At 44.9% G+C, this 26,584-nt stretch overlaps 1 protein-coding gene across 2 annotated transcripts in view; it reads right to left on the reverse strand.

Moving 5' to 3' along the window:
• Positions 1-3,833: 3,833 nt before the first annotated feature.
• The window catches only part of LOC106610250 (TBC1 domain family member 9), a 28,282-nt gene continuing 5,531 nt past the window's right edge, over positions 3,834-26,584 (reverse strand). Inside the window, exons 2-22 of one of the 2 annotated variants that reach the window (XM_045716539.2) lie at positions 23,946-24,056; positions 20,802-20,920; positions 19,991-20,219; positions 19,630-19,706; positions 19,332-19,516; positions 17,591-17,798; positions 16,119-16,325; positions 15,585-15,764; positions 14,149-14,299; positions 12,060-12,274; positions 11,176-11,293; positions 10,643-10,928; positions 9,944-10,073; positions 9,569-9,667; positions 9,348-9,416; positions 8,431-8,683; positions 8,223-8,288; positions 7,446-7,532; positions 7,139-7,207; positions 5,975-6,078; positions 3,834-5,809 (exon numbers count right to left, since the gene is read on the reverse strand). In XM_045716539.2, the coding sequence (XP_045572495.2) occupies positions 5,012-5,809; positions 5,975-6,078; positions 7,139-7,207; positions 7,446-7,532; positions 8,223-8,288; positions 8,431-8,683; positions 9,348-9,416; positions 9,569-9,667; positions 9,944-10,073; positions 10,643-10,928; positions 11,176-11,293; positions 12,060-12,274; positions 14,149-14,299; positions 15,585-15,764; positions 16,119-16,325; positions 17,591-17,798; positions 19,332-19,516; positions 19,630-19,706; positions 19,991-20,219; positions 20,802-20,920; positions 23,946-24,056 (3,761 nt within the window). In that variant the 3' untranslated portion in view covers positions 3,834-5,011. The other variant, XM_045716540.2, reaches the window with a different exon arrangement.

The following is a 26,584-nucleotide window of genomic DNA, read 5'->3' on the forward strand; positions in this document are numbered from 1 at the left end:
ATTGTGTAATGGTACCTTTTGGTACATTTTGTCATAAACTCAGCAAAAAAAAGAAACGTCCTCTCACTGTCAAGTGCATTTATTTTCAGCAAACTTAACATGTGTAAATATTTGTATGAACATAACAAGATTCAACAACTGAGACATAAACTGAACAAGTTCCACAGACATGTGACTAACATAAATGGAATAATGTGTCCCTGAACAAAGGGGTGGTCAAAATCAAAAGTAACAGTCAGTATCTGGTGTGGCCACCAGCTGCATTAAGTACTGCAGTGCATCTCCTCCTCATGGACTGCACCAGATTTCCCAGTTCTTGCTGTGAGATGTTACCCCACTCTTCCACCAAGGCACCTGCAAGTTCCCAGATATTTCTGGGGGGAATGGCCCTAGCCCTCACCCTCCGATCCAACAGGTCCCAGACGTGCTCAATGGGATTGAGATCCGGGCTCTTCGCTGGCCATGGCAGAACCCTGACATTCCTGTCTGCAGGAAATCATGCATAGAATGAGCAGTATGGCTGATGGCATTGTCATGCTGGAGGGTCATGTCAGGATGAGCCTGCAGGAAGGGTACCACATGAGGGAGGAGGATGTCTCCATGTAACGCACAGCATTGAGATTGCCTGCAATGACAACAAGCTCAGTCCGATGATGCTGTGACACACCGCCCCAGACCATGACGGACCCTCCACTTCCAAATCGATCCCGCTCCAGAGTACAGGCCTCAGTGTAACGCTGATTCCTTTGACTATAAACTCGAATCAGACCATCACCCCTGGTGAGACTAAACCGCGACTCGTCAGTGAAGAGCACTTTTTGTCAGTCCTGTCTGGTCCGGCGACGGTGTAGCAGGTGATGTCTGGTGAGGACCTGCCTTACAACAGGCCTACAAGCCCTCAGTCCAGCCTCTCTCAGCCTATTGCTGACAGTCTGAGCACTGATGGAGGGATTGTACATTCCTGGTGTAACTCAGGCAGTTGTTGTTGCCATCCTGTACCTGTCCCGCAGGTGTGATGTTCGGATGTACCGATCTTGTGCAGGTGTTGTTACACGTGGTCTGCCACTGCGAAGATGATCAGCTGTCCGTCCTGTCTCCCTGTAGTGCTGTCTTAGGCGTCTCACAGTACGGACAGTACGGACACAATTTATTGCCCTGGCCACATCTGCAGTCCTCATGCCTCCTTGCAGCATGCCTAAGGCACGTTCACGCAGATGAGCAGGGACCCTGGGCATCTTTCTTTTGGTGTTTTTCAGTCAGTAGAAAGGCCTCTTTAGTGTCCTAAGTTTTCATAACTGTGACCTTAATTGCCTACAGTCTGTAAGCTGTTAGTGTCTTAACGACAATTCCACATGTTCATGAATTGTTTATGGTTCATTGAACAAGCATGGGAAACAGTGTTTAAACCCTTTACAATGAAGATCTGTGAAGTTATTTGGATTTTTATGAATTATCTTTGAAAGACAGGGTCCTGAAAAATGTATGTTTCTTTTTTTGCTGAGTTTACATAGCTATCTACCACAGAGTATTTGGAACCACTGGGGCTCTTTTACTCTGTTCACCCCACAGCTATCAGCAGACCTATATTAATAGCAGAAGTATCAGTTACACAAAGACGGGTTTACTGAATGTAATCATTCACTTCATTACACCAATATGTTGCTTATCTACAAAAGTTCTACCAATAACATCAGTAACATGCAGGGGACCCATCGTACCAGCTGTCGAGAGGCTTGTCTAAGCTCTCAGCCAATAGGAGTTAGGGTGTGGAGGACAGGGGCTTAAGGTGGGAGAGTTTAATTGGCTAACAGCCAGATGCATGACAGTCTGTCAAAAGGTAACTGGTGTTCCTGATGAAATTGTGACAGACCAGGTGAGATAGTTGGCTATATTGCAATTGGCTGCCTATTGATAGAGGTTTAAACATACCAGGCTGTAGTGTTCAGTCTGGTTTAACCATGCTAGCAGCTACCTTAATTCTCTACAATAAGTTATATGTCACAATGAAACATTTTATTTTTAGGGGGACAAAATGTTTGAGCACATGTTGGAATGGACTGATGTCCCAGAACTGTTCAAATCGTAATGCTGGTACATGTGGAGTGAAGAGTTTGCCTCTCAGTCAATATGCAGAGGTGACAGAAGTGGGAGTGTTGTGACGTGAACTAGGGACTAAAGGTCAAAGGGGCTGATAAGAGTATTGCCTTACAGCAGGGTGTTTTCCAGCTCTCCCTCTTCAGCTCAGCTACCTAGAAACGCCACCTTCTTATGTAAAAGAATTCGAAAAACTGACCCTGGGCCTCCCGAGTGGCGCAGCGGTCTAAGGTACTGCATCGCAGTGCTAGAGGCGTCACTACAGACCCAGGTTCCATTCCGGGCTGTATCACAACCGGCCATGATCGGGAGTCCCATAGGGCAGCACAAAAATTGGGCCAACATCGTCCAGGTTGGGGGAGGGTTTGGCCGCCACTACTTGTGGCGGGCTGGGCGCCCGCATGCTGACCTCGGTCGTCAGTTGAACAGTTTCCTCAAGCACATTGGTGTGGCTAGCTTCCGGGTGTTAAGAAGCGCAGTTAGGCTGACCACCTAGGTTCATGGTAAACACACAGGAATGAGAACTTGATAAACAGAACATTATTAGTTAACGTATTACCCCTGTGGACAAAGAGGAAAAACCGGTGATTGGAGTATAAACAGAAAATAATCCTGAAAGCAAGAGGGAATTGAGAACATTGTTTGCTACCATACATAAGACTATGCACCTACCGTATAGGCTCTGGGATGAATGGTAAAAAAAAAAACCCGCTATAGTTCAGCTTCATACATTATGATTAATTAGATGTTTATGATTTAATAGATCAATTTTTTTACCTTAACACAGAACATTATTTAAAATCCAGTGTTCCACATCAGTTTCCCAAAGTCGGTCCTGAATCAGGTGTGTAGTGCAAGGGCAAACACGTGTAGCCAGGGGGGGCCCCAGGACCGAGTTAGGGAAACCCTGTTTTACATTCTAATAACCTTTAAATCCATAATTTAGGGACATGATGCGTTTGCTCAGGTCCTAGGATGAACAATATTACATAACTCAGTAAGAGGAGGACAGAGAATGACATATTAGCAGACCAGTTACAACTAGACGTCAGTTAAACACTTCAACCCAATCCATTACTACATTAATGGGTTAATCATTGCTAGAGAATGTGCTCATATGCATTACAATGGCAAGCTCTTATTGGTCAACCTGAACCACACCCCCAAGCATCTGCAGAGCAGCACAGCAATGAGAAGTGAGAGATTTCACAAACCACCTGTGTGACAAAGTCTATTTCAGCATGTCTCCCACGCTGACACTGCACACCATTGTCAAAGCTAGAGAACTGCAATGTTAGCCATTAACCCTTCGCTTCCTTTTACTGAAAGGTAGAAAAGAGAAAGGTATTTGCAGTGGTGGCATCAGAGATGGAAGAGATATTCTACTCCCTTATTTTTTTTGTTTCAAATGGAAGTTAATGAGCTGAGTAGACCAGACCCAAATGCTATCACATTGATGTCTATGGGAGAGCCATCCCCTTAAGTAGACAGGAACTGACCATTCTTTCAATGCTAAACAGCCTGAGTGAAGTGTCTTCATTTATCCTTATCTTTGGTGAAATTACAGGATATTTGGTCTGATTCTGGAACATTCTCTTCTCCACCAGAGGGTGCTCTGTCTCCATCTCTGTATAGATATGTCTTTCCCTCTCAATGTCGAAACGGAGCGCATCAATATTTATCCCAGGCTACAGTATGAGCAACCCTAAATGATAAATCCCATAAAGAGACATGAGACATTTTTAATATGTAGCGTAGGACCGTTCATTCTACACTTTTTAATTAGTTGAAGTGGTACACTTAAAATCATGACCTTTGTACATGACAAAATCATTCACATTGGAACAAAAAAAATATATAAAAACAGCGTAAAAATACAGAGCAAAAAGTTCAAAACATTGTTAAAAAAAAAAAGAAGCTTTTGGAGTGTGCTGACGATGAGCGCAGGAGTGGCACAGAAAAAAAAAAGGCAGAAAACATGCTTATGGAATTAAAAGGAAAGATGTCGTAAATGTAATTTTTTCCTGATAAAACAAAGTGCGTGTGCTCTACAGTTCAGTATGCAGGCTAAGCTACCACACGAATGAAATCTAAACAGTGTTTTCCTTAGTGAATTAAGTCAGATAAAGCTTTCACCACCATTCATATTTCATTCCAGTGCAAGTGTGGGTTATCCTGAAGCGGCGGCAACTAATCTTTCCAACTCTAGAAGTACAGTCACTTCTTCATTGTAGCTAACGGATGCTACCTGTCTTACCCATTGTTTCTAGTGTAAATTAGCGGCTAATAGATTAGCAGCGAGTAACACTGCACCACAGGTTGCTGTTAGTCAATTAGCCTAGCGGCTAATGAGTTAGCAGCTAACGGAACTCTACAACGACTGAGCAGTGTTCCTCGGGGACTGTGACAGGCCACTCCTGGACTGGGCTGGTGGTCTGTAAGACTTAAACATCATGATACGTAGTAGTCTAACTGGTTTAGCGATTATTAGTAGTAACATGTATACATGACTTCATATAAAGTACAGCAAGCTCAGCTAATACATGTACAGTACATACACCACAGCTCTGCCTGAATTCCTTTGAGGTCAAAGGTCAATAAAGCCCTTTTTGCCCTTCCCTGGTCCCTCTGCTGAACAGAATCTAACCCTAAAGATAAAACAGGTTGTTGACATCTGGTAAAATACATTGCTAAGAGCAGGTATTTATTTTAATTTTTTTTACTCTTACAGTATTGCACACAAATGTTAGACTTTTCAGTTCTAGCAGACTGTCATTCTTGTCACCCAACAAAGAGGAGAAGACTGGGTTCTCACGTTGTACATTTACATGACATGTTTCCCTGTTTTCCCGAAGCAGTCAACCTACAGAGCAAGAGTCTGTCTCTGTAAATTCTCTCTTTTCCATTGAGGCATTAGTTACCCAGACAGGGAGATCTCATAGTCGCTAGCAGACAGTAGGGAGCACCCCACTTTCCTCACATTCTTGGCATTGGTGATACGTGCGGCCACCTCCACTGGTTTCTCGAAGTAAAGCACCAGGGCCTGCTCAGTGAGCACCGATGCCAGGAACTGCTCAAAGGTGATGGCCCAGTCTTTATCTATGCTGGTGCTGTGAGGCAGCCCCCCATTTCTGCCGTGGGGCCCACCTGCACCGTGAGGCCCATTCCCTCCCCCTCCACCATGGGGCCCGTTCTCGCTGCGCACCAGGACCGTGTCGTCATTAATGTCCTCGCAGTGAAGCTTGTCGTCGAGCTCATGGGAGCCGCCGCTGAGCACCGAGTAGGACGACATGGACGTGTCGTCTTTGGTCTCGTCATCTGAAATGAGCATGGAGGACGATGTCCCTGTGTCCTTCGGGGACGAGTCCTCCAGCTTAATGTCCTCCATGGCAGACAGCTGCTCGCCCCTGCCGTCCCTCTTCGCAGGGCCACACGGTCTGGCCTGGCTCTCCTTCTCCCCCTCTCCCTGGCCCCTCTGCTGGAAGACAACCCCAGGCTTGGTCCCTCCATCTCGGGCTGGCCCACTGGTTTTGGCCTCCTCTGGATCGTCCTGGTCCTGCTCCTCCTGGTCCTTGGAATGGCAGAAGAGCTTGCCCACCTCGCCCATCTCCAGCAGCAGGCTGGTGACGGTGGCCGTGGCGTGGTACAGCTCCTGCTCCTGGGCGTCCTCGCTGAACATGTTGTACAGTGTCTTGCACAGCTCTATGAACTGGCTCTGAAGGAGAGAGAGAGAGGAAGACATACAGGTTAGCCTGGGAAGGAAGATGAGGTAGATTCATTGGCACAACACACACAATTTCATAGCCTCACACAGCCACATTGATCAAGTGGACTCCACTGACTCCCCCTGGGGAGGTGGAGTGGATCTTAATGCTCTTACCTGGTTGAGTTTGGGCAGATCCTTCATGTTGTCCAGCTTGTTCTTGGTGCCCTGGTTCCACAGCCTCAGGTAGTGGCGGTAGTCAGGCGTGTGCAGTTTCTTCACTGTAGAAACAACAGAGGTGGCCATTAACAGTTAAAGCTAGCAGCCTGGCACGCTTTGACTATTTATAGGAGGCCATAACAACAGCAACAACTAATGTATGTGTTGTTGTCAAGGAGAGTGTTGAATGAATAAGAGAACATGCACCAATAATGCCCTGAATAAACTGAAGTGGCATGCAGGCATAGCTTGGGGACCATTTAACATGCGACACTTCCAGCTGCACTTTGAAACTGTTCAATTCTATTAAGAACCATTGCTTTAATGGGAATTTTATTGTCTGGAAAATCAGTAAGTATATTGTCCCTAATCAGCAACCGTAGACAATTTTTGCTCCAAGAAAACATTATACATAGAAAAGTAACAGTGCTTCTGCTTTTCAACATTTCATCCCAGAGTTTTGGGATGTGTGCACACGCGTGTGTGTGTGTATGGAGTCAAATACGGTTTGAAATAATTTCAAATAGGAGGGAGAGGAGGAGAGCGAGCGAGCGGTGAGATGAGGAAGGAGGTGAGCTGAAAGAGAGGGAGGGAGATGTGAGGAGGGAGAAAGAGGTAAGAGTCAAGATGAAGTTGGAAGGGGACTGCACCTGCAGAGGCCATACCACTGCCCCAGCCCTAAAGACCAACGATGGTGCAAGTGTCTGGGCCTGTTGAGACACCAACGGGGACTGAACCTGAATGATCAGCTGAGAGCCCACCCCTCCTTTCCCTCTCTGTGAGTAGTAGCACCAGGTTTGGAGTCAATTCCATTTCAGTGTAGTCAATTCAGGAAGTATTTCTCTCTCATAGGAGGAAATTAGAATTGATATTGGAATTTTTCTTTACATCCTGTATTGACTGAGTTTAAATGGAATTGACCCCAACCCTGTTAGCTACAGCTAACTTCCTTACAGTGAGATGAGCATTCTTGAGGTACAGTAAATAAAGGCCTTTGCAACAAACAAAAAAAGGAACAGGAACAGTAGACTATGTGGCTTACGGTATTATCATTTAGATTTGAGCATTTACAAACCAGCGATAGATACGCATGTCTCATAACTGTTTTATAGCAGTGTGTACCTTTCTCAGTCTTGAACGTGACCCTGACAAAGCCATCATCCTTCTCGTTCTTGCACTTGGGGTCAAGGCCTAGAGGAATGGAAGGGTCAAGAGTGCAAAGGTCAAAGGACACATTAGGAAGTCATCTGAAGAAGAAAAAAAAAGGTGAGAGGTTGAAATAGGTTGATGCATGCCATGAGTGGAGTGTGACTGTGATTGAGGGCACATAAGGCTCTGGTCAACATTAGCGCACTATATAGGGAAAAGGATGCAATTTGGGGCGCAAACATTGTGTAACCTCTGGCGTGTTGATGAGGACATGGCCTACCAATGGAAGTTTCCGGGGTGATGTCCTCAAAGAAGTACTGGGTGGCCTCGAAGGCAGAGTCTGGTTCCTCCTGCTCATGGGTCACCTCTGGGAGGGGACAGGAAGATGCAACATTTTGGGCCTTATCATTGTCATTATAATTGATAGCATTTATATAGCGCCTTTCCAGATGCTCAAAATGCTGTAAGGGGCGTTATCATAACGCCTCAAACATTGCAGTTGAAAAAGTGCAATACAAATTGTATCCATTTATCATCATCTTTCCATCGAGGCCTCACACATCCCAATGTTTGATCATAAGTCTGAAATCAATGCCTTTATCAGTCATTTCTGTATCCTCTTCTCGCTAAACATCTGTTAGTCCTCAACATATATCATTCTGTCAGAGACAATGTTTCCATGTTTCTTTGTGGCTGGCAAAGGAAAAAAGCTAACCCCATCATTCTGAGGACCAAAACAATAGCTGCTTCAGGCTTTGCTGTTATACAGGGAATTAACGCGAGCTGAGCCAGAGAGTCATGAAAGCTCTTCTAATTGAGAGGTAGATTTCCAGCAGAGTTAAAATACTGCTGTGTGAGTCTTGAGAAGGAAAGCTGCGGTTGGTACTCCATATGCTCAACCAAGCGAGGGAGAGAACAAAATAATTCATCTTTCCTCCTTTACAGTAAATACATCCAATCCCCTATCCTTAAAACATCCTCCCCCTCACTCAGTTATGACAGTATATAAGGAGTATAGATTTCTCTCTGAACAGTACACACACACACACTTACTTACCAGGAATCACATGCATCTTGTACAGGAGCTTCAGTTTCTCAGTCAGATCCCCATGGCATAAAACACCTGAAATACACCATAGATGCGATAATTTGTCATAACATTTCATTATGTCTATATAGACTTAATATCCATTTGGACCAGTTGCTACAATCATTCGTCAACTTCTATTTGATACACCCCCTCACCCACCTCCACCAATACTCACTCAGTCCACTAATAAACTCCCGGAAATTAATCAGAGAGTCTCCGTTATGGTCCAGGAGCCTGAAGAAGCGCAAGGCCAGGGGGTCTGCGTGGGCCCCGTTGACAGGGGCCCAGGGGAAGAGCAGGGAGAACAGCCCCCTGAACTGCTCCAGGTCGATGCGGTACTGCTCCAGGTAGGGCAGGCTGGGGTCGTGGCGCTCCGTGGGGTTGCTGCCACCCGTTCCGCCCCAATAGCAGCTGGTCAGGTGTTCCGCCTGGAGAATGAAGATGGTAGAAATAGATTTGATAGATTCAATTATAGAAATAGATTCAACAGGGATTTAATGTGAATGAAAGAAATATATTACATTTATATATAGCAGTTTTCTAGAACATTTTGAAGTATAAAGAAGCGAGGTGAGGTGGAATTAGACCGAATGGTGATACCTATGCTAAATGTGGGGAAATGTGGTCGCCCACGGTGAGGAAATGCATATAGATACCACTGAATTGCTTTGCACAATGTTTGTAATGGATAAGTACTTGATGTCAACAGAGAACAATGTGAACATTGCACAACATTGGGTATTAAAAGTCCTCTACTTCTCACATCTTATACCAGCACCCCTGACCATTAGAAGTGTGCTGAAGATTCATCCGTCTTCCTCCATGTCCTCTAACAGGACTGAGCAGTGAGCGTACGTTATGTTAATGGATGAAGAGTGAAATGCTGTTGCCAGGGTTTTAGGTCTGTCTCTATGGATATTAAGTCCCCGCTCCAATTATAGCCCATAATTCAGTGTTGCCGTGGTAGCAGGGCACTATGTGAGAGCTAGGAGAAATGAGACGCCCTGCCAAAGAGAAAGGGAGGCTGAGGAAAATACAGGAAGAGATGAGGTCCTTTAAGTTCCTATTGGCTACAGTATGGCTGTCACTCACCTTGAACAGAACGTAGAGCTCCTCCAGTTCGTCGATGCTGAAGGCAGTCTCCGTGACAATGGTTCTGACCTGAAAGAACAGTGGATTTAGGAGCTGTGTGAGGAGATCAGAACTAACCAGCATTGAATACAAATCAGAAACATTGGCTTAAAATGACTTGAAATCCTCCACACCCAACATCTGGTATACCATACAGTGTGTGAGACAGCAGGGGTCGTTACCACGTTGCGTTTGGTGGTGTCCTCGATGGTCTGGATGACCCTTAGCCTCTGTTTGAAGCGCATCTGCTCGATCACGTCTGCCCGGATGGAGCCAAACTTCTACAAACAGCCACACGGGACAGAGAGGAGTCAACACTGCTGCTATCCTACGGCTGGGATATCCACTGAGACTACATAATCACCAGCCAGAGTAAAGGTCAAAACAGAGTGACAGTTCTACCAGTGAATACACTTGGGTCTAGGAAGCAGGGTTGGGCTGAATTCCATTTCAACTTAATTGACTGAATTGAAATTGACCCCATCTCTGACAGACTGAAGGAATGATTGCATGACGGGTGGATGGGATAGTGCCCTGGTCATGGTGCGAAGACTCACCTCGTAGGAGCTGCGGACCAGCTTGAAGATGTCCACCTCCGGGTGGGGATCCCCATCGTCTGTCAGCAGGGAGTGGAGGTGGGGGATGGGAGGCAGGGTGCTGTCCTTATTGGTCACGCTGTCCAGGTACCTACACACAAACGTTTCAAGCATATTCCTTGAATAAAGGCTTCTCTATGAAAAAGGTTATCACAACCAAATCCTTCATATTGACAGCTTATCAATATCAAGCTTTAATTGAATTAAGAAGCGTTGTTATTGCGGTGTTTCAAAACAAGATGAAGATCTCGTGTCACTGCCGCCAAAACAATTTGACCTTTGACCTGACTCATGGGGTCTGCTCTTTGAGTGAAAAACTAAAGTAGCATGACTGACCAGCAAACTGATGTTGAATGACCTAATTGGTTATGGTTAGGATTAAGGTCAGGGCAAAGGTTAGGGTTTTAGTTTAGGTTAGGTTCAGTGTTCCAGTCATGAGTTGGCCTATCAGTCATGTCCCTTTAGTCCAGGGCTGTGCCAATTCTGGTACTGCAGGGCTAAAACCCTTCTGGTTTTCAGACCTGGTGCACCAGGTGAATACAATTAACTACCAGGTAGAAACATATCAAGAAGTGTTTCTGTCCTCCTGGAGCGAAATTGAAAAGCCCTGTTTTAGTATCTTTGGCTCCTTGTCGGTTTTCCACCCACAACCGTCCTCACCTTCCCAGCACGGTCATGGCCTCTCCGTCGTCCTTGGCCCCCAGCAGCTGGTGGATGTTGGCGTGCAGCACGCTGAGCGCCAGCTGGAAGATGACCTTGATGCCCTCGTAGAAGAAGCAGTCGACCACCACCACAGCACTCTCAAAGGGCATGACACTGAGGAACAGGGTGAGGAACCAGGAGAGGGAAATGGTAGAGATGACTCCCAGGTCCTGCATGCAGTCGTAGAGTTCAGGGACGTACTCCCTGGCCAGCTCCTCAAATACACCCTGGTCTACCAGAGCTCCTGGAGAAGGAGAAGTGGGAGGTTAGCGAGACAGAAAAAAAAGAGGCCTATGCGTACACTGATACAGTAAGAGGGAGAGCGATGCCAACAGATATGCACAAAGACTGAGGGACACATACACACATGTGAACACAAACATAAAATAGAGACACTGAGACCAAGTTAAAAACGCAGAGGCGCAAACAGAGTCAACCACAAAGCCACCCATTGCCCTACTACAGCCTCATTCCAGAAGCTTCCAACTGACCTACGACCCTGGTGTTGTAGTAGTCAGGCAGCATCCGCTCACACAGAGCCACCAGCAGCCAGAAGGCCTCCTCCTCTTTAGCATACAGCAGCAGCACCGACGTCACGATGTTCATGGCCTAGGAAGAACCACCAAGATTATTCAGAATAATACATTCAACTTCTACAGCGCTTTTCTTTACAGAATCTCAAACGCTTCAAAAAGCAAAACAAGAATCAAATAAAACAGCTATGTGACAGTAGGTCTGGACTACAGTTTTCAGCCAGAGTTAAACGTCTTCAGAGTTTCAATCTGCCAACAGATGGACCGGCAGTCAAGCATGGCTTCGACCCGCAGGGGGAACCAAGATTAGGGACCCGCAGGGGAGTCAGGACAGCGATAGAAGCGGCAAACTACTATGTGGCTTGACCATTTATCAAACTGAAGAGCAGTGTGAATGTTTGTGTTGTAAAATAAGTGTGTGTGTGTGTGTGTGTGGTGTAACAAGCTCTCAGTCTCACTGCAGAATCAGACATTTGTCCACAAACATAACATTTTGAAGATTAGGCATTAATTCCGAATGGTTAAGGTTTGGGATAGACAAAAATAGTGTTTAGCACTGGGATTGAACACACGACTTTCGGAGCCGGAGCTCACAGCTTACGCCCATCCGCCATCCCTGTCCACAGGACTTGACGGTAATAGCGCCAACATTGCCCCTAGAGGCCGGTTTTGACGTAATCCTGTGACGCCCTGCTTACCTGGACGGACGTCTAATTTGGCAGTGGATCTTGAGCGACCGGACTGGTGCGTCTGTATGTGTATACTATATACCATGTGTGTATACTATATACCATGTGTGTATACTATATACCATGTGTGTATACTATATACCATGTGTGTACCTGGCAGTAGCCTATGTTGGGGTTTCTGAAGGCGTAGGCAGTGAGGACCCTTCGTAGGGCAGCGATCCCCATCTCGTTCTGGAAGGCTGGGTGTTCAGGGAGGGAGCGGTGCAGGTCTCTCTCGATCTCCTCTGTGGCCAGGTTGTACTTCCCCATAGACTTCTCTACCAGGTCCTCGTAGTAGCCAGGGTGGGTCGCCATCTCGTTGATCGCCCCTGGGGGGGGGGGGGGGGGGGGGGGGGGGGGGGTATAGTTACCACAGTTAGTATAGTGTTAAAAGAGGCCCATTGGCACCAGACAATCAGCCAATTGCTGTTTAAAAGAAATTGGGCTGATGGAACAAGGTTAATGTCAGGCCCATCTTTCAACCAACAGCCTTAAGAGAACTGCTAACAAACAGATGTTCCAGTTTTCAGGGGGAAATGGAAAGAGCCTGTGATGCGACTTCCGCTTTTGGACGTTAACAAGGCAACGGTCCATCTTAACTCCTCCACATTTACTGGATTGGTTGAACAGTGCAGAAGAGAACCTCTCCCCAACAGTTATTTTTTTAATCTCTTCAAGACCATTCAGGGGGATCTAGTTTCAGGCATTTATTTTACGCCTGGCTAAGTTAGGCTAGCAATGTAACGGCATATTCAATGTAATCAGTTTCAGAAATGGTTAGAGTGATGAAACCAGAACTCAAGACATGCCATTGCTCATTCCATCTCTGCTAACGGAGGATGTGGCAAGCAGCCAGTAGTCATGCAGTTGTAAGCCTTCCACTCTCACTTTAGGCAGAATCCCTTCTACACTGAAACCTTAGTGCCATTATAGACCTCCCCCTCCCGTACTCCCAGCTGTGGAAGCAGCCCTGACTGTGCACAGAGCAACAACACAGGCCAAACCATTCAAGGAGGGGGGGGGGGGGGTCCTGGGTAAAAGTCTGTTGAATCATAACACCCTCAAACTCACTCAGTCAAACACAGGCTTATCAACTGTTCCCACTGTGACAGTGAGTAGAGGGACAAGTATAAAGGTTGCATTCAAATGCTGCATCTTCTCCCACATAAAAGCACCTCTAGCGAGCTTTGCCAGAGACGCTAGGCTAACATGTAAACACACCAGTCCCTCCAGCAAGTGCAGATGTATGGTTGCCATGGCGACTGCGGAAGGTACCATAAGTAGGTCGGGGGACGGGACGGAAAGAGCAGGTAGATAATCGCTAACTGTTAGTGCGGTCGCGTGGCTGCAAGGCATTTACTCCAGGAAGAAGAGGCTGAAGTAGAAAACATTGTTTGGTGATCTTAGCAGTGACTCTCCCTGTAGGCCAACTGGTTCTTCAGGTTTATTTATACAGGTCAGCTTTTCACAGCTACGGTGGTCACAATGCTGGCCTACGTCTCTAACACAACCCCTACATAAGCTGCTGTGTTTGTAAAGCCTGATAAACCAGACTGACAGTGTTCAGTTTGACATACAGTAAGCAGACTATAGAATGTGTGTGCTCACTGTAATATACTGTAACAGTGGACGTGAAGCATGCAGCCCAGTTACAGGTTAGATACAGTAAGATACTGCTGCTCAGGCAGGAGATAGGAATGGAATGCGTTGCCAAGGCCAAGCTAATACATGTTTAATGAGGCTACCCAAATCCATATGTACACTGAAAGAAGAGCTAATATTTGACTATCAATACTTCTAATACACCTGGATGATGAACCATTCTGTGCTCATACCACAAAAGGGGGTTTGGGAAAACCCAAAACCTGATGTTTTTACTGTTGTTTTTCATCCTGTGGTAACAATAACTAAAGTAATGAGATGTGTGGTCCCGCCACACGATGCTGAATGCAGGTTAGAGTTGGTGTATGAGTGTGTGAGCACGTAGTACTGTCTATCTGTGGTCTTTGAGTGTGTGTGTATCAGCACGGCTTGTGGAGATACAGAATGAGTGAAAGTCGAGTATATGAATGTCAAGAACCGGGGGGAATAATGTAATATACAAATGACTATGTACAGTGATTGTGAGAGTGTACTGTGTGTGTGTGAGAGAGAGCTCGTGCCCACGTCTGACTGTGAGAACGCGTGCCACTGTTGGCCTCACCAGAGAAGAGCAGCCACAGCTCTCCCCTCATGTTCTCTGGGATGCCTTTAAGCACCAGGTCCTTGGTCTTCTCTGTACGGTACATACACACCCCCTGGCCGTACTCGGTGAAGTGGTTCTTCCACGCCTGTTCCTTCAGGAACTCCTTAGCCTGGGGAAGAAAAAAAAATTGACAGTTAATAATCTTGCACGTGTTAGAGAAAGGAGAGAGAGAGAGAGAGAGAAATGTCACAAGAGACATTTCATGCCAGTAAAGCTCCCCTTAGAACTATAGAATGATGTTTAAGGACAGAGAGAGCGAGAGAAAGAAAGTAGACACCCTTGTAACCGCTGAGCCAACAACCCAACTTCTCTGCAGAAAGCAAAAAGATATGAAATGACTAGCTTCGTACGAACCATCCTAATATGGCACGCTTACATTGTTTCAATACACGCAGAATGTGAGCTGGAGAGATCAGGATGGTTCGTAGGAGGCAAAACAAATGACCACCTCATTAAGTAACGAGCCAGACGGCCTACAAAGCCTAAACAACATTTCTACACAGACGTACGTAGCACAAATACTCCCCAAGAGGTCTCCGAAGAATTTCATTAGGGCTTTATTTACTTCAATTAACTCGGATCTAATATACTTTCCACACACTCCCCCTCCATTGGTCTACATCAGCAACTTCCCTGCAGGCCTTTGAACTGTGCAATGCAAAGCCAGCTGGAGGTTAGAGCAGGAACAGAACACACCGACTGCAAGCCAAGCATTGTTTTAGATCAAGGTTGAGACACTGACGGCGCCGATAGACATGGTGGCTCCGTTTCTGGCTCCTAAGCAACTTTGTTTTGTATTGTTAGATATTACCGCACTGCTGGAGCTCGGATCACAAGCACTTCGCTACACCCGCAATAACATCTGCTAAATAGGTGTACGCAACCAACACAATTTGATTTGAGGCTTGGGAAAAGCCTCAGGTTATTACATGCAGATATTGCATTCCCAATGGCTTATTCAGCATGCAGGTATATACACGCAATTACACTTTGTTACAATATTTTGTCACTGTAAATAAAATGTTTTCAACTCAATCAATTCATTTAGTCCCAGTTCAATTCCATCATGTGCAATCATTCCAATTCTCTACTATAGCAATAGAGCATCTTCTTATTTTCGACCACATGTTTATTTAACTAGGCAAGTCAGTTAAGAATAAATTCTTATTTACCATAACATTCCTACCCCGACCAAACCCTAACGACGCTGGGCCAATTGTGCGCTGCCCTACGGGACTCCCAATCACAGCCGGTTGTGGTACAGCCTGGAATCGAACCAGGGTCTGTAGTGACATCTCTAGCACTGAGATGCAGTGCCTTAGACTGCCGCGCCACTCGGGAGACCCCAATACGTGACCAGAACTGCATATTCCGTGACCATTCAATGACCGTACCAGTTTGGGGTTGAACTCCTCCGGCGAGCGACGGCGGTACATGGTCATGAGGGCCTGGGTGGCGGTGGGCACGCTGTTGTCGTTGAGGTTAAACTGGCGTTCACCCTCGGAGGAGCCCTCTGAGCCCAGACTGCTGCGCTGGGGACTGCTGGAGAGGAGAGAGCCCTGCTGGGAGTACACCTAAAGGAGAGAGAGAGAGACAGATTCAGGATCAGAGTTAGGAGATTGTTAATGCAGTCAATTATCATGAGTTTATCATAACAACTGTTCTGAGATGAGATGCCAAACTAATAATACTGAGAATACACCTGGTGGAGAACAGCACAAGTCCAGGATCAGGGTAAGGATAGTTAATGCAGTGTGCTTTATGATAAGAGCTGATCAGAGACCTGTGATAATAATCATGCTAAGTATCTAGTGAAGACCTGGAATAGAGGGAGACTTATCAGCAAACTTGGGGAGCAGTTGTGGAAGAGTATAGACCTAAATGATGTACAACATCCTAGATATGCAATGACATAGATGTGCCCTCACCTCATCGTCGGAGCTGTTCACACTCCCGGTGATCTCCCTCTCGAAGTAGATCTTGGAGGTGGTCTGCTGCAGGAAGTCAGAGATCCTCTGGACCAGGAAGTCCCGGTCCTTGAGGTTGGCGAACAGGAAGGTCATCCTGTTCTTGGTGCTGATGGACACTGGGCTGGGCAAAAAGTTGGAGCTGTCTGCTTTCTCCACTATCGTCACCTGGGAGGGACAGAGACACAGAGGTCTGTCACAACAGATATGTCATTCATTCATTTATCAGTCACAACAGATGTCAGTCATACGTCAGACAACAGATATGCCAGTCATAAATCAAATGTTATTGGTCACATACACATATTTAGCAGATGTTATTGCGGGTGTAGCAAAATGCTTGTGTTCCTAGTTCCAACAGTGCAGTAGTATCTAACAATTCACAACAATACATACAAATCTAAAGTAAAAGAATAGAGTTAAGAAAAAATATAAATATTAGGACGAGCAATGTCGGAGTGGCATTGACTAAAATACTAGTAAATTGAATACAGAATAATCCACACACACACACACACACACACACACACACACACACACACACACACACACACACACACACACACACACACACACGAGATGAGTAACGCAGTATGTAAACATTATTAAAGTGACTAGTGTTCCATTATTAAAGTGGCCAGTGATTCCATGTCTATGAATACTGGGCAGCAGCCTCTAAGGTGCAGGGTTGAGTAATGGTTGAGTCAGACAACAGATATGCCAGTCACGTCAGTCATAAGACACAGTACGTCAGTGATATGAGGATGCAACATAAGATATAAATCTCCTATTTCATACGAGAAAGTGTTCGATGTAGAACACGAATTACAGTAACCTATCGCATGTGTATTGATTTATTTCACCATCTAACCACATTGGTCATTGCACATGAGAATATCGGCCTAAGGCCAACATACTATACCAAGCACACAATAGGTTTCACCATTTCAACCCACATACGAGGTGACTGAATTGATTCAGTGCCACACATCATAACACTAGACATTAGTAGTCGATCCACATTCTGCCCTGCCAGCGATTGGTAGTTTAAGATGGCTGATGGGGATAAGATGTGACAGGATGGGGGGTCCTGATCGACAAGGCAATGGCTGGGAGAGGGGCAGCCAGTGACTAAAGCAGATTGGGAGTGACAGCCCTCTACCTGAGTGTTAAGCCGGCCGCTGCTCTTTCTTACTGCCCTGCTAGTACACCCCCTACAGCAGCACACAGCAGAACCTGTCAAAGGTAATCTTTATAGTGGTCCCACATTGACCTATGTCTTAGCATCATCCAAAATTGTCACAAAAGTCTAGCTCAACGGTCACCAACCCGAAATCTCAGAGAGCTCCAGTCAATGCAGACTATTGCTCCGGGCCAACACTAAGCTCCAGGACTACGGTCAATCACCAGAGTCTGTACCCAGCCAGACTCACCTCTCTTAGGGGGATGATGAGGCTGCACAGGGTCTCCTCCTTGGAAGTGAAGCAGATGTAGTTAGTGGAGACAAACATCTGGCCCAGGATGTGCATCTTGTTGAAGGGGGTCCAAAGGGTGCAGCCCGTGTGTCCGTCCAGCTTCTCATCCTTGGGCAGACGGAACAAGGCCCGGTAACGCTCGCTCTTAGCCCTGGCATCCAGGTCCCTGGGTGAGACAACAAGGTTCAAGAGATTGTCTAGTCTAGAGACTGTCAAGAATCTAATTCGGAACATAATCTGTTGTCTTTAAATAGAGCAGTAAATTGAGACTGTCGGTGCAGTTGACACAAACCGGTGCGCCTGGCACCTACTACCATAACCTGTTCAAAAGGCACTTAAATCTATCGTCTTGCCCATTCACCCTGTGAATAGCACAAATACACAATCCATGATTCAACTGTCTCAAGGCTTGAAAAACGTTCTTTAACCTTTCTCCTCCACTTCATCAGTCTATATCATGGAAAGAGCAGGCATTCTTAATGTTTTGTACGCAGTCTATTTCCATACAAATTTATGTATCCCAAATACATTTACAAATGTATGTCACACATTAAAATACATTTGGCCAATGTTTTATAATTTCCCATGCATCCTAAACTGCATCCCCAAAAAATGTAAAATGTTTTCTTTTTCTTTATATGAAAAATAAAATAAAAATCAGGTCAATGGAGTGAAAGAGCAATTTGAAACCAAGTATGACAGAATAATACTACAATAGACATCTAGATGGGGCAACAGTATAATACTACAATAGACATCTAGATGGGGCAACAGTATAATACTACAATAGACATCTAGATGGGGCAACAGTTCCTACTACAATAGACATCTAGATGGGGCAACAGTATAATACTACAATAGACATCTAGATGGGGCAACAGTATAATACTACAATAGACATCTAGATGGGGCAACAGTTCCTACTACAATAGACATCTAGATGGGGAAACAGTATTATACTACAATAGACATCTAGATGGGGCAACAGTATTATACTACAATAGACATCTAGATGGGGCAACAGTATAATACTACAATAGACATCTAGATGGGGCAACAGTATAATACTACAATAGACATCTAGATGGGGCAACAGTATAATACTACAATAGACATCTAGATGGGGCAACAGTATGGGTAGTGGTTAGAGAGTTGGAATCTGTCTTGAGGGAAATGCATTTGAAAGTCTTGGGCTAATGATGCAAGCTTGGGTATTCAAAGTTAATAGCGCCAGTAAAGTTCCTAAAAGGATTATGACAAAGTCGTGCTGTAGTTTTAAAGAATGCAAAAGTGGCTGTGAGCCAAACTACTAGAAAGGAAGTCAGTTTTAATATACTACTAAACCACCTCAGCTGGTTTTCCTTCAGGCACGTTGGAACAAGACTATACATTTCTTTCCTCTGAAGTCATTAGTTTAGTTAAGTCTTGGTATATTGTTTATTAAACTGTAAAACGTACAATGCCATGCAACCACATGGAATGGTTGTGAATGGTTAGAGGTCACCCGCAGGCAGCAAAGAATTTTGTGCAGCATTATAAATGACTACATCATGACTAAACTACTGCATCTCCCCAGAAACCAATCGTCCTCAACTATCAACCAAACCTATTGAGGGGAGACAAAAATCTCTCACCTACAACATCCCGCCTCACCAAACCTTCCCAGAACCTCCCCAGAACCCCCTCCACCAAACCTCACCTCTTGAGGGCAGACACCTTTTTGGGTGTCTTCCTCTTGAGTTTGGGCAGAGAGCGGTCCTGCTCAAAGCCCTTGTTGTCAAGGAGCTGTCTCATGGCGATGTTGGCCAGTTGCTCCATCAGCTTGAAGGTCTCGTTGATGTTGAGGAAGACCGAGAAGACGTGCTCGGACACCCGCGTGCTCACCTTGACCGAGGAACGGAAGCATGAATGAAGGTTAGAGGGGTGTATGGATGGACAACGAGATGTTAAAGCGATGGTAAACATGCAGTATAGTTGATATGATTTATAAGGCTCACCTTGACTGCATCAGGGAGGAGGAGCGTGGTGCTTTTCTCCAGCTGGGTGATGTCGGCCCAGCGGATCACCAGCTTGGCTGAGGGGGGAAGAAAGAGGGCGAGAGAGACGGAGAGAGAGAAAGATAGATTGAAGAGAGATGGTTGCATTTATACATTTTTGGGTTGCATAAAAGCTGATCGTTTGAAATATACATCACTTCATCTTAAAAAAATACATTGTATCCACCCAGAAAAATATCAAGGGGTTGTACTATTTTTGGGACTTCTGAAGGGTCTTCAAAAGCTATGCATAATTGGTATATAGTACTAACCAGTTATGCAGTGGTGTGTGTACCTGTGCCAGCATGCCAGTGGTCCCTACCTTCTTTCCCCAGCAGGTAAGAGTAGAAGCAGATGTGGTTGATGCTGAGGTAGAGCCAGCCCTGCCGGGGCACACGGCCCTTCCAGTAGCTACAGGAGTAGTAGTTGACCAGCTTCTCCTCTTCAGGCATGACAAACAGCTTACGGAACGTACAGATGGCCTCCTTGAACTTGTCAGTGTCATCGTCCTCCTTCACGTCGTGGTTCTTGTTGTACTCGGCGATAATACCCTGGGGCAAGAGCGAAATAGAGGGAGTGAAGGACTTTGAGACAATCAATAAAAGTTCAACAATTCATTTTAAAATAGAGATGGCTGGAAAGTGAGAGAGTGAGTGGCAGACAAAGTAAGAGAACAAAATAAATCTTATCTGGCTAGCTTTTGTAATGTATTCATTGAGTAAGAACTTCTTTATCTCCATACATAAATACAGAACCTGATTTAGAGGCTGTGTCAGTAGCTGGACCTGTTTTTAGGTTACAATAGTGAACACAGCCGGGCTTCATTATTTTTCCCCTGGCAGGAGTTATTTTGACAATACTAGTTTGACTACATGCTAGGCTAATATTACACCTGGCATGACAAACATTTCACAGGCAAACGTCATACGTTTCAATGTCCAAACTGTCAAAATGAATTGCTGACAACCACCATTACTATTGTCACAAACACCATTACAAGATTTGTGAAATTCCACAAACCCCACCATGCATCCCCTCTAAACACAACCAACCTTCCAAATCCCAGAGATGTCCATACTGTTTCTTTAGAGACAAGCATCTGCTAAGTGACTCATATATACACTAAACAGTACCTGAACTTTGCCCTTGACAAAGGTAGTGATGTCATTCTCGTTCTCGAAGATGGACAGCGTCTGCAGGAGGTTCTGCTCCAGCCACTCCCAGTGCTCTGTGATCTCCTTACGGGAGCACCCTACGGAACGAGGGAGGGGAGAAGAGACGGAGGAGGAGTAGACAGGGGTGCATCAGGGAACTTGATTACAAGAGGCTCCCAGGAGAATGTGGAGGCATGGAGTTTCACCCATTCCTCATTTTCTCATTTCCTCAGCATGTCGTCTGAGACGCTGTTCATCATTCTTACGATTGTATGCAAATTGAACATGTTTAGCATACTTGGAATCCTAACCTACTCTTCTGGCATACTAAGTAGTATGGAAGTACATGATTCAGGACCAGTGACAGACAGATGAGAGGAAAGACAGTACAGACAGCAGTAACAAGCTGTTCAGATGGCTAATGAAGACGACTAGATACAACCCACCAGACTATAAACCTAGGTGTGATTCTGGACTGACCTTACAAATTTTTTTTTAAATATATATTTTTTATTTAACCAGGCAAGTCAGTTAAGAACAAATTCTTATGTACAATGACGGCCTAGCAACAGTGGGCTAACTGCCTTGTTCAGGGGCAGAACAACTGATTTTTAGCTCGGGGATTCAATCTAGCAACCTTTCGTTTACTGGCCCAACGCTGTGAAGGCCCGCATCAGAAATGAGACCAAAAATCCGCTTTTTAATTACCTTAGAAATATTGTCAAAGTGTGACTATTCCTCTGTCAAGCCCACACTGACTAATGCATGTTTTTATTACTGCCAGGCTTGATTATTGCAATGCACTCCTGTCTGGTCTCCCCCCCTCAAAAAAACAAACATTGGCCAGCTTTAATTAATTCAGAATGCAGCAGCACGTGTGCTTACAAAGACCAGGAGCACACACACTCCACCTATTTTAAAGTCACTGCATTGGTTGCCTGTTAGTTTTAGAGTAGATTTTAAAATTGCTTTATTGATTTTTAAAGCACTACGTGGGTTTTCACCTGAATACATGTCTGATATCTTAGAAGCATATGTGCCGGGTTGTCCCACAGATCCTCTATCACTGGCCTATTAGCTGTTCCAAAGGTCACTCAGAACCACAACATTTGGTGAGGCTGCCTTCAGCCACTATGGTCCTGGCCTTTAGAACAGCATCTAGACATGCTTTAACTTAGGGTTCTTTTTAATCATATTCCCATATATAAATCACATGTATTTTAATGCATTAGTCTCATGTGTACTGTTATTTACCTATTTTAAGTTCTTACATTTTTTATTGTCTTAGTTATTTTATCTTTCTCACCTTTTATTTTATTTGTTAAGCACTTTAAAATGCATCCTCTAAGAAATATGCTATATAAATAAAGTTTGATTAAATCTAGACAGCCCAGCCACTGACATTACTTGGCCCATCCCGTCTGCTCGGCCTAGATTTACTACCACAAATATGGCGATGAGCTCATTGCTAGAGCGCTATTGGCTAATTAGCTTCAGATATGTTATGATCCTACTTAAAAAGGTGAACTAATACTGCCCTGCAATACAGCACACCTTAAATTCAGGGAGAATTTTGAATAGTATTGGCAGGCAAATCCCTATTGGTGCTACTGTGGCTACTTGTTAGCAGCTACTTAGCACTAGTGAAATCTGAGAGCCAGTCAAGGCAGAGCCTGCTAGCACAGAAACCTCAGTGCAGTGTCCACTATCGTTAGAGGCCTCATCCGTCATCCATCTCCCCTGTAAGTAGCCCACTGCTGCTCATGTCTTAGCTAGTGATGATGTCTGGCAGACAGACTGCTCCACTCTCCCTCTGTGCTGGAGGATGGGCGGATAGGGAGGGGAGGGGTTGCCATTTCAAGGCCAGCCCTCGGGAGTCTTTTCTGGGCTTCCATTTCAGAGAGGGTCTTCTCTCCTGTTTCTTTCCCCTACTCCTTTTTCCATATGGGAGCACTCACTAAGGCAAATACACATACGCGTAGTCACACACTATTCAAAGTCCTCCAACACAACAGAGGAAAGGTCTCTGTTGTGTTGGATCCACCACCTCTGTCTTCCCCCCATAAAGACAGATGAGCTACAGACCTTTCTACTGTATCATGGATGCTGTGTGTGTTTTATTATTAGTATTATTATTTTGTGACTAGAAGTCAAATTGTTGTGATGCAATTTGCGTTTTGATCTTATTATTTCCGTGATCATTTCATTTTGGGTAATACAATGCAAAATAACAAAGTTATTTCTATCAATGTTATAAGGACTTAGGAAAAGTTTACATTCTAATACCGACTTTGTCATCAGCCCTTTGTATAGGTCTAGACTATATGTCTGACAGATGAGACTGACTCACAAACAAAAAGGAGAAATCAAAACATTACCGGTAGGCATGACCTACCTGGCACCCGTGACCCCCTAACTAAAACTAAACTCAAGAGTCACAGTCAAAACCGTTGCAGTGTGTCTCTCGACGTTCATTTAAAAACAGAGCCATTGTTCATTACGTCTGGGGAGTATAGTTCTCTGATGACGGGACACTTCTGCAGCCTCTTACTTCCACAATGATCCGTCCGCTTGTCACGTTGGGTCCGTGTGATTGCATTATGGCTCCTCCAGAGTAATAGATTATTTGTGTGATATAACTGCTCAAGGAAAGAGGCAGATCAAGATTGGGGTTTCTGTGATGTCACAAACCAGTGTAGTTAGCCAAAAGAGGTGTGATGAGATAGCCCATTCGGTTGAGATCGTGTCAGTATCTTACATTTACAGCCCTGAGTTAAACTTTTTGCTTTTCCATATAGGACATTAGTGTGGTTAACCCTTTAACACGCAAAGAGAGAGTGTTAACGGATGAAGTCTGCAGATGTAATGTAAGATTTACCATGCTAGCTAATTAACTAAAAAAAGCATGATAGCCCCTCATATTTTGAGCGAATCACCATCGATTCCCATTCCTGGTATCCGTTTCCCCCCAGTCTAGCCCTTTAAGAGCAGTGGGCCATGACGTCATGCTTGGCATTAGCAGGAAGTGAGAACATGGTGCAGGAAGAGAGGGCCTTGTGTGTGAGGGGGAGAGGGCAGAGAAAGAAAGAGCGAGAGAGAACTATACACAGACACAGTACACACCATGCGCAATGATCCAGTAGATTAGGGAGTCAGGTGTCTGGTAAAGGATTCTGTAGGGGGCCACTCGAGCACTGGAGTCCAGCACCACGTCCAGTGTTCCCACCAACAGACCTGCGGTGGGAGGAGCAGGGAATACCGTGGGTTAGGGAGGGAGACACTGTGGGAATATCATGAGAGTGTATACAACATTGTTTGGACATTGAATAGATAATGCATTGATTGTCTTGATGGAAAATAAAACCTGTAAGAGAGCCAAGAACTTAATAGCAAATACAAACAAGTCATGAATCCTCCCCCTAAAAAATGACTTCAAAGCAAAACCCGACAAGAGAGTTTCTGTTTTAGCCCATTTCGGACACGAAACAAAGCACCCCCCCTACACCATGTGAGACAGAAGACCGTTCTGGTACATTAACCCTTGTTAGACCACTTATGCTCTCCTCGAAAGGCCCTTGATGGAGCCCTCCGGCTATAAGATCACTTATGAAATAGAGGGAGGAGGACGGGGTATTTATGGCTGACGGGCAGCTGTGGCTTTCCTGTCCCGACTGCTCCATGCCCAATTTATATTATAGGACCAAACCGAGCCACACAAACCAGGGCTGTGCCCGTATCTACAAAGCATCTCAGAGTAGGAGTGCTGAACTCAGATCGGTTTCGCCTTTTAGATCGTAATTAGATACGTTTATATGGACAGGTGGGGACCTGATCTTAGATCAGCACTCCTACTCGAGACATTTAGTGGATGGGGTCTGGGCTGGCCTGGTTACACATCCACCCTAGTTGCTGGAACTGTGCTGGAAAAGAAAGTGAAAAAAATATCCCAGCCAGCACAGTACGGTTCAGGTTGGCACTAATGTGTGAATCTGGTATCAATGTTCTTGTATGGAGAAGTGGGGTGGATGGGCAGATGGCCCAGATCAATGTGGAGAGAAAAAGGTGAGAGTAAAGTCACCTGGAATAAAAAGAATGAATCCCCTATAATCTAATGAACAAGGGATGAATCCCCTATAATCTAATGTACAAGGGAAGTGGAGAGATAGATGGACAGATTATGGACTCATGACAGCTGAAAGAAGCCAATAACTCCCATCTCTTTTAAAGAGTTGTTTTATTACCCTAATGCTTCTTATCTCGGACACAGTAAAAATACATGACTAGTGTCTAGCTACTGTCTATTGTAAACCACAAGATCATAAAATCAGAAGAAACTGGTACCACAATTCCTAAAAAAATAGAGTGAAGGAAAAACATCTGAAGTGATGAACACGCTCGTCTTGCTGAAAGGCTTTTGTTGTGAATAGTGATAAGTCTCGTTTTTTTATGCCTTGGGGTCTACACTAACATGTTGTCATCAAAGTTTGAGTGGAAATGACACTCCTTTTCCAACAAACTCAACCTTTGATAGAAAGAAGCTTTTTGACTGCCATATTCCACAGTCGCCCCGAAACTTTATTCACGGTTGGGAATTTTACCATTGCCACGACAGCTTTTTGCCAATGGCGCATCAGACGCATACAATTCTATGAGTCACACAGACCGAGATAGATGAAAAGAGCGATATGCGGAGAGAGGGGGGGGACAGAGACAGACAGGGAGAGAGACAGACATGCAGAAATGGAGCAAGAGAAACCAAAACAGCCAGTCTGGATGATATTCTTCCCTCCATTCATAATGTCTGCTGGAGGACTTCTGGGACACCACTCATCTCCACTAGCTGTTCTAATGAAGACATCTGAATACAATTACATCTCTGGGGCTCCATTTCTCTTTCCCTCTCACTCCCTCCCTCTATTCTCCTCTCTCCTGTTCTCTCTTTTAATCCTATGCAGGGTGCAATAAAAGGTTAGGACGAATTCAATAAGAAGTGCTTAAATAATGATTAAAGGCAAATATATTAATTATCTATCATTAACAATTGAATATGATAAAAAATGGCTGTAAATATCAGAGTGGGCCTTTAAGAGGCAGTAAGGGCAATTCAGGTTTCACACTGGATGGTCGTAAACAATATGGCCGTCGGTTCTGACAGGTGTCAGGGCTTGAGATTTCCCATCTGAACTAGGCCTATACCTGTAGCTGCTCTCACCGTGAACAAAACCCAACAGACAAACTTTCAACTGTATCTTCACATTAGTCACCATTGATAAGGTTACTGTACAGTTATAATATTTATTTGTTTTAAGTGTTAACTGCAATGACAACGCAGAACAAAAACAGAGCTACAGTACGAAATCACAGGGAAACAGAAAATAAACTCGATGGGAGAGAACAGAATAGCTTGGCCGATATGCGAAAGGTTTGTGTGTTAGCCTCCATTTCAAAGGGTTAGCACAGACACCGAAGCTGTTGTTGTTTCTTGGGGCTGGCTAATGCAAGGATACAGGATCTGGGCCTTTCTGACAAACATGTTGTGGGCACAAAAAGGACATTTTCAGTTTCAAACTTCAACCGGTTGTTTCTGTTGAACAGTGTTAAGTCCAGTTCTGCACCCCCAGGGTTGCACATTTTTGGTCTAGCCCAGCACTAACACCACATTGAAATATGAGTTGACTAGTTGCATTGAGTGTGCTTGTGCTGGAACAAATGTGCAACCATGGGGGTTACCTCAAGACATGGAGTTGCAGAACACTGAACAA

The sequence above is a fragment of the Salmo salar genome, chromosome 04, assembly GCF_965601325.2.
Source record: "Salmo salar chromosome 04, fSalSal1, whole genome shotgun sequence".
Taxonomy (NCBI): Eukaryota; Metazoa; Chordata; class Actinopteri; order Salmoniformes; family Salmonidae; genus Salmo; species Salmo salar.